General features: G+C 52.6%; 1 protein-coding gene across 2 annotated transcripts in view; it reads left to right on the top strand.

Moving 5' to 3' along the window:
* Positions 1-816: 816 nt before the first annotated feature.
* The window catches only part of SALL1 (spalt like transcription factor 1), a 17,686-nt gene continuing 9,879 nt past the window's right edge, over positions 817-8,623 (top strand). The window contains exons 1-2 of one of the 2 annotated variants that reach the window (XM_076349289.1): positions 817-1,041; positions 3,855-3,947. In XM_076349289.1, coding sequence (XP_076205404.1) covers positions 3,872-3,947 — 76 coding nt within the window. In that variant the 5' untranslated portion in view covers positions 817-1,041; positions 3,855-3,871. Of the gene's footprint in view, positions 1,042-1,475; positions 1,588-3,854; positions 3,948-8,623 lie in introns of those variants that run through there. The other variant, XM_076349290.1, reaches the window with a different exon arrangement.

Raw genomic sequence — 8,623 nt, 5'->3', positions numbered from 1 at the left:
GGGAGGGAGAACAACTGCCCTGCTAACTGAAAAGCGGGTATTTTTGCAGTGTGAAAATGTGAATGGTTCGATTATACAGAGAAAGCGTTTTCTTGACAGTGCTTTAGTTTCTGGCAGAGGCAGCGTGGAGCCGAAGCGGTGCCGCAGGTTGGGCTGACCCTCCGGGTGCCTCCGCCGGCAGAGCGGCTGCTCCGCGCACAGCCCGCCCTCCGAGCTGCTCCAGAGGTGAAAATTTGCAGAAAATATGAAATCAATGGGATTTTCCCCCCAGATCGTTATTAACGATGTATTATAACTATGAGGGGATTGTGTGGCTTTTAACCCCTGCGTGTTAAGGGTGTTGTGTCTGATTGCAAACCTTAATAACAATAATCCGGTCTAGTGTGTTGCATCTCATTGAAATCGTCTCTCGGCAGAATGAACTGCAAATTATCCCCTGTTTACCATCTCCCTTCAGTGCTCATCTCAATGAACTGGAGATCGATCCCCACCACGGGTGTCTTCCAGCCGGGCTGATTTGCATTGAAACACATTAGAAAGCCTCCCACCTCCATTAAAAAGAATAATCCGAAGGAAAAAAAAAAACCCTCCAAGGTGTGGCGGGGAGGGAAAAATATCTGTCACTGTCATTTGGAGCTTCGAGAGGGAAAACCCAAGATCAGAGTATTTACGCTTGTGAACTCTCACAACTTCTGTTAGAGACAATGACGTTTAATTGATGTATTGCTATCAACAACAATAAAGACCGATTTTTCTCTAGCCCCGGCAATGCTGCTCTTCCCCCACCCTTTCCCCACCCCTCCCGGCCCCCAGCGAAGGAGAGGAAAACAAACAATAAATAATCAAGCGGTCCTAGATGAAATACCAGGCGCAGCTTTATACACTAGCGAGGGAGAAGAGAAACGAAAAAAAAAAGTTATAAAACTTAACTTCTCCAGATTCATCTCTTTTTCTTCAAACCACTGTTTTTCTTCTTCTTGTTGCTGTTGTTGCTTTTTAATTACCAGTCCACGGCCGCCTTTTGCCAGCCACGAAGCAAAGGTACTGCGCATCTGGGGAAATTTGTCTTAAGCTTAATCGACAAATGTATAATGAAATTGTAAACGCGAATAATTTTGGGAGAGCGGCTAGATTAGAAACCGTGGGAAGCTAATGGAGTGACTGATACAGTAAGAAATACCGACACAGATGTGTAAATAGATCCGCGTGGGTATTTTGTGTGCATCTACGTGTGGCTAGCTATAAGTAACGTGTGCGTTTCTATACGTTCAGGTTCGGTTTCTTTCCCACTGTCTCAGGGTAAGGAGGGTGACAGCCTGCGCTGAGTGTATCCATCTCTGCCGAAACATCTCTTTAAATATTCAGTGAAAAATAATGTCATGTGAAGTACCACCTATAGCAACATTATTATCTTCATTCTTCAACATCATCCCCGCTGATAGCTTCGTTTGTCTTTTTCTCAAAATCTACTGTACCAAATGCTGCGGGGAGGGAGGGGGCTCGCCCTGTGCAGAAATGAAAAGAGGCGTCAGTGACCACCTTGCAACGCTGACTAAATACTGGAGTGGCACCTGGGAGGCTTTTTCGGTTCGTATGCGTGCGTTTGTTTGTTTTTTGCGGCTGTTGGTTTTTTCACCCTTCTTGCTAAACGGTTTACAGTCTCTTTCGTTTAATAATGAGAAGGAAACGCGAGTGAGCTGGTTCCTCGTATGGGAAGATTTCTCCCTCTCTCCTTTCTCCTCTCGCTCGCTCTCTAGGTTTTACCGGCTCATTTGAAATTGAAATGAGTTGTATCTGATCAGCCTCTTGCCTTTGCAGAGAGTTTGTTAATATTAATACGGGGAAAAGGAGTACCTTCTATAGAAGAGTAAATAATCCAGCGGGGGGAGTGGGAGGAGAGAGCGCTAGATGGGTCAGGGTGGAGGAAAAGAAATCGCCTGCGCTCCCGCTTCTCCCAGCTCGGCTTACTTTACAGAGTAACTTTTCGCGCACGGACCAGAGTGACACGCGAAGGCGTGCGGAGAGCAGAGCGCGTCGTGGGCGCAGGGGGAACCCGCGCCATTCGTCCACAGCGTATGTGCACCGTTGGATGCACGAGATATTAAAAATAGCAGCGTCTATAGCCTCTTTGCAACTATACTTCTTATTTCAAGATCGTGAAATTTCTTTGTAAGAGGTTCCTCCTCTGGAAGGAACACCCGGCCGGAAAAGTTTGATGCGTGATGTATTACATGGTAGGAGTTCGGTGCCCGCACGGTCCTGGCGGTATGAATATTCAGGACTAGGCGCAAACAGCGACCCAGGGGAGCGCACGGGCACACCGGCAGCTGGACCGGGCCGGCTCTGCCCGCCGGAGCCCCGGCGGCAGCCCCCCCCCCCCCCCGCCCCCGGCCCGCCCCGCGGCGCGGCGCAGCCCAGCGCCACGCTCCGCGGGGTTTGGCCGGCCCCGCGGAGCGCCGACGGCCGTTCCGCCTGCGCGCACGCCCGGCCCGCAGGCTCCCGCGCGGGGCACCCGCGGGCCGCTCCGCGCCCCCCCCCGCCAGGCTCCGCGCGGCCGGGGGCGCCTCCGGCAGGCAGATGCGCATCGCTCCCGCTCGGGCTCCCGCGTCCAAGAGGGAAACAAAAGTCAGGGGCAGACCCGCGGGGGAGCGGAGGCACCCGTCGCGCCGGGAGGGGCAGCGACAGGCGGAGGGGGAGCGGGGCCGCGGAGCGGGGAGAGCCGCCCGCCCCCAGCCCTGGCCTCGCCGCCGCTCGCACCGGCCTTCCCCGGGCGGCGGCGGGCCGATTGACTCCGGGCGCAGCCAACCGGCGCGGCGCGGCGGCCGGGGGCGGAGCGGCCGCCTGGTCCGCCCGCCGCTCCCAGCGGCGCCCTAATTGTCCTGGGAATGTGTGAGGTAAAAAACAAACCCTTCCTATTTTCAGCACCCCTCGGGCCCGTGATATATGGAAAGAGAAGGGGGGGGAGGCGGGGGAGAGCTGGGGGAGGGCGAAAACGGATCTTTATTTGCGGGGACAAGAAGAAGGGAAAAAACCCAACAAGGGGAAAAAAAAAAAACCAAAAGCCAAAACCACCCGAAACTTTTCGCAGCAGCGGGACGGAGCGAGCGGCAGCGCGCGGGGCCGGCCGGCACCCGGAGCAGGGCCGGGAGCGGGGCCGGGAGCGGGGCTCTCCCCGCGCAGACACTTGCCGGGCGCCGCGGGGTGCGGGGCCGCCCCTCCGGGCCCGCTGCTCCCCGCCGACCGTCCCCCAGCCGTGCGTCCTCCCCTCGATCGATTATTGCTTACCCTGCCCTCCCTCCGCGGGTCGGGGCTTTGGGCGGCTGGGGGCGGGGGGGGAGATTTAAAAAAAAAAAAAAAATTAAAAAAAAAGAAGAAAAAAGTGAAATGCAGCGCAAAACTGAGGGAGGGAGGGAGGGAGGGAGGGAGGCGCGGGGAGCCCGTCGGGGCTGGAGGAAGGGGCGAGGGGAGACACATTCCTATAGTAACCGGGATGGCGCGATGCAGCCCCAGCTGGTTGCTAAGAGGGTTAAACTGTATCCAAACAGCTTTGGGGAAATCCAGCCCCTTCTCCTGCCACATGGATCGACTCATTGGGTGGGAGCGGCGGAGAGACAAGGGTCTCCAGCAAATCAGCGCCTAATTGATTAAGGCGAGCTGGTTTGAATAGAGCTGGCCATGTGCCAATCGCCTTTCAAAGAGCCCCTCTATGATTAATCGCAATGCATTATTGATAATCATAATTATAGCAGGACACATGCGCGGTGCGCGGAGGATTGGGGAGGCTGGGGGGGGGGAGGCTCGATTTCCGTAATTTTGAGAAGATTTTTTTTTAGTAATTTTTTATTCTGCCCCAGCTGATGTTTGAGCCAGCATGTCGCGGAGGAAGCAGGCGAAGCCTCAGCATTTCCAATCCGACCCCGATCTGGCCTTGTTATCCCAGCGAAATGGTGAGTTCTTCTCCTCTCCCTCGCACACATTTTAACGCAAACACACACAAAATAGACCAACTTACCTTGCGGGGAGACGGGACCGCGCCGGGCAGCGGAGCGGGACAGCAGGCTCTCCCGGAGTTACGTGCGGGGGGGTTCCTTCTGGGGTTTTGATCCAAGTTCTTGGCTTTTACGTTATTTTTTTAACTCAGCGTTTTGTTTCGCCTGTTTCTTAACGAAACTCCAAACTCTTTCCGTTTTTTGATGTTTTCCCTCCGCCCTCCCCCCGCGGGGCGGTCTGGCATCCTGAGCCCGCGGGAGATGGATCCGCGCCCCCCGCGCCTTTCTCCGCGCCCCGCGGAGCGGGGGAACAAAGTGGGGCTGCCGCGGGGCGGCTGATCCTGCAGCCCCGCGGGACGGATGCCCCATCCGGCCACACACGCTGCCCCCACCGTCCCCCCGAAAGGGGCGGAAAACCCCCCCGGGCACCCACTTTCTTGTGTCCCCCCCCTCCCCCCCCCAACACCCCCGCGGACCCCAGCGCCTCCGCACCCCCCACTCTCCCGCAGTCCCGCCGAGCGGGGGACGCTGCCCCGCCGCCGAGCAGCCCCGGCCTCCGGCTGCACCAAAAGCTTCCTGGAGGCGGAAAAGTTGCCGCCGCCGGGCCGGGCCGGGCCGCGCCGCGGGGGGGATCGCCCCGTCCCGGGAGCTGCCGCCGCGCCGGAGAGGGGCTCGGCGGCCGCCAGCGCGGAAGCTCCGGGCAGCGCGGGAGCTTGTTTTCTCTCCCTAAGGTTGTTTTTTATTTTTATTTTTTCTCCGTGCCCCCCTCCCTTCCGAGTCGGTGAGCAAGGAATAAACGCTGGCTTTGTGTCCGCCAGGATTTGGAGAGGGAGCGTGTGAAATATTTTTTTTTTCGCCCCCCTCCCTTCCCCCCCTTTTCCCTCCCCCTCCGGGAGAAGGGGGACTTCGGAGGAGTTCGGCGCAGCCCGGCGGGCGGCGGAGGGGACGTGCCCCTGCCCGTACCTGTACCGGGGCGCGGGGCGACAAGTGGTCGGCGAGAGCCGCGGGGGCCGGCGGGGGCGTCCGGCCCGGGGGCAGCGTCCCCCCCCTGGGCCCGCCGCCGCCGGGCGGCCGGACCCCCCAGCGGCCATGAGGAGGGCGAGCGCCGGGGGGCTGCGAGGGGACCCGCCGGCGGCAGGCGCGGAGGGCGCCGCGGGGCAGAAGCGCTTCGGGCGGGCAGGTAAGGGAGCGCCGGGGCGCGGCGGTGTCCCCCTCGCCGCCCGGCCCCGCCGGTCGGAAGCACCTCGGACTTCCCCCGGCAGCTTCCCGAGGAAGCGTTGGCGCGGGGCCCTCCGCTGCCGCTCCGCGCTCCGGCGGTGCCTGCTGCCCTGGGCCCGCCGAGCTGCCGCCCGGCCCGGCCCGGCGCGGTGGCGGCCCCGGGAGCGGCGGTGCCGCCTGCGGTGCCCGCGCTCTTCGGCTGCGCGGCGGCGAAACGCGGGGCGAGGGTACTGGGCTCCGTGCGATAAATCAAGTCGGAAAGTTTGCGGGGTGTTGTCCTGCCTCTGTGAGCACGTACCCGGCTTCCAAAATCCCTGGGACGCTCTCTTCGTAAACCAGCAAATACATAAGCGCTCGCTTCGCGTAGCCCTGCCGAAACGTTTCTTAAAAGTCACTTGGTTCCCGGGAGGCGACTTCTGGTTTTTAGCTGAGTTTTGTGCGCTTTGAGTGCACTCGAGTTTTGCCGTTTGCTCAGCATAATCCCCCTTCCCATCTCAGTAAAAGTATTTATTTTTCTTCCGATATTATTTCTACTTCCTCTTGAAGTTTGGAGCAGGAGTTGGGGAAAACGTTAGGTTTTTATTTGTCTTTCATCGGCCTCCTATGAAAGAATTTGGAACTTTTTAAAGTGAGCAGAGAAAGGGAAAGCTGAAATGGAAATTATCTTGCTGGGAAAGCAGCGAGGGATTTTTCACATCTTCACTTTGTATGATTGCATCTTTTGACGTTCGCTGTCTCTTTTTGGTTTTAGTAGATGGAACAGATCAAAACACCTCTAAGTATCTTTTTTAGAAGTAGCCGTTTTCTTCTGGTTTTAGTGTTTTGATCTGATTTTGCACATCACTTTCAAATGAAAGACAGTGGGAGTGTGAGAAAGGAATGTTAACTGAGCAGCTTTCCTGCCTGTTGCTAAAGGATGTACTTGAAGTAAGTTGGATTTTGCCTGAAATGCTGGCATGGAAGTGAAGCTTTTGTTTAGTTTGTGTGGCTATCCTAAGTTAAATAAGTAAATAACAAAGTTTATTATTTTTAAAAAATACCGACCGGTTTCCTAGGAAAAGCAGTGTGCTTTACTGTAAAATCTGCAGGATCCTCCCTCCGCCCCTCTCTAGTAATGGTTTTAGGTTATGGCTGGTTTACATGGTTGGATGGTAAGTTTTGAGTAAGTTGCCTGGAGGGTGTGTTTTGTAATGGTGTTTCAGGATTCAGAACGCTGTAATAATATTAGCATAGAGCTACCCTCCGCCTTTCCGGGGTCCCCAGCCCTGGCAGCAGCTTCACACTCGAGCAAGACAGGGTGGGCGAGCTGTGGTGGGGACGAGTTTGCATTATATGCCTTGAAATTGCAAAACAAAACCTCGAAATTCCAAGCGCTCCTTTCTTCTCCTTTCATACTGTGAATTCAGGTTTGCTAATTCATCTACAGTTTGCGCAGGATTCAGGCAAATTTAGCATCGCTAGTCCTTAAGACGCTTGCAGTAAGGTACTGCTGGGCAGTATTTTGAGCGAATGAATAGAGTGGCCCCGTGAAAATTTCTTGCATCTGATTTGAATTCTGGTTTGTTAAAAGCTTTCTGCTATGGTTTCCTATCTAGAGTTCGATAGGGAAAAAAGTTCATCAGACTGCAACAGCATGTTTTGTTTTGTGGTTTTTTTTTTTCTTTTTTACTGCTCTTTTTTTTTTTTTTTTTTTTTTTTAAAGTTCAAAGCTCATGCAGTTCACTCTTACCAGGAAGACTTTCCACTTAAAATGTATTTTTGGTGCAATCAATGGATAAGTAAGTTTACCCTTGTAAAATCCTGTGCATGTGCACATTTGATAAAGTTCATACTGGATTAACCAGAATGGCTCTCAGATTAATAGCAGAAATTACTTGCAGTGTAAATGATATTCAACAAGTAACTAATTACTGGTAGGAAGTGGGCAGGAGATTGTGGGATTATTTCCTTTTGTTAATAACTCCAACCACTTTCATGACACTTTATAATTTTTTTTTTTTTTAGTTGGTTGGAATTGCATTCCAAATTGTAAAAGAATATTCTTGGAGCGTAATTTTCCAAGGCAAAAGTTGTATTGGAGAAATAAGCCAGCTAGGCTTTGAGGAAGAGAAAATATTTGCCGCCCTTGTGTATAAAGGCTTGTCAGAACCAGTGCCTTTTCATGTCAATAATGGATTTTGGTAAATTCCTGCTGCAGCATTATGATCATCCACGTAATTATTACTGGGCCCATGAAATGAGAGAAATTATGATTGCTTTCTTTAGTAAGATCTGAAGGACAGGGTGCTTAAGAGAAATAATTGCTTAGTTAGGCTGCTTTTAGTTTGTTACGTAATTAGGCCTTTTTGTGCGGTAACTGCAGTCTGTCGGTTCAGAATACAGACACTTGTGTTTTTTCCAAAGGTGAGCCCAAAGTGTAGAGGGCCTTGTGAAATATCACTTATGCAGATGCAATTCGGAAATAATTACCGAAACCCATATGGTGGAAGTTGTCTAAACCCGATGTTAGTTCAGACCCGTTCTGTGTGTGTTTCCCCTACATAACCCACATCTTTGTCTCGCTGCAAAATATTTATGGTTTAGTTTGTACCTTATTTATCTTTTTGATGCTAAGTAGCATCTGGCTCCCTGAAGACAAGCCCGCCTGTACGTTTAGCTGTACCAGTGCTTATTGCATAACTGGCTTTTAACCATATTCATGCTTTAATTGTGGAAACATGAATCTCTATTGAAGTGACCTGAGGTGCCTCTCAGAAAACACAATTATGTTTCTTGAAACTGTTGTAAAAAACAAAAGGGGCAGCTTCTGCCAGATGCCCGTCAAAGAGGCTTTGCTGTGTGTATTTTCTATACTTGAAGGTGCATCGCACCTATATGCTTCGCAGTCTTGAAAAAATGAAAGTTGAAATGCGCAAGCGAAATTGTTGCTTCGTGTCTGTATGGCTGGTGCTAGAAAAAAAACTTAAGTGTTCAGCTGTTTTAACCTTTGGTAGCCTCCTTCCATCCAAAGGTGACAGGGTTCAGATCACAATATGTACTTCAATATCTTGCCAGTGACCCCCGAATTGAGTCTTACTGGTTGCATAGCAGGAAGTTAGTAGTTTATTTTAGCTTCACCTTATCAGCTTTGCTTCTTTTGCTAACCCTATTCCCCTGTCACCCCTCAGATGCCAGACCCCCGAAGAGGAGATTGACAGGTAGTTCCCATAGCTCCGTTTTACCCTCCAAACAACAGGGATTTAGTTTCTTGTCCCTTTGCCAATGTTTATGTAGCCAAAGTTTAGATATAGCCTTAAGGAGCCTTTCTTTTACGTGTCACTGGAACAGTGAAACTGCACTGAACTTTTTGAAGAAACTGTTGCAACTGGAACCCCATCTAGTGTTCGTTCTGGTTCATCCATAAGGAAGACGTTTTA

This window comes from Aptenodytes patagonicus, chromosome 11, assembly GCF_965638725.1.
Source record: "Aptenodytes patagonicus chromosome 11, bAptPat1.pri.cur, whole genome shotgun sequence".
NCBI lineage: Eukaryota > Metazoa > Chordata > Aves > Sphenisciformes > Spheniscidae > Aptenodytes > Aptenodytes patagonicus.
Note: the sequence above shows the minus strand (reverse complement) of the source record. Positions and strands in the feature narration are given on the sequence as shown.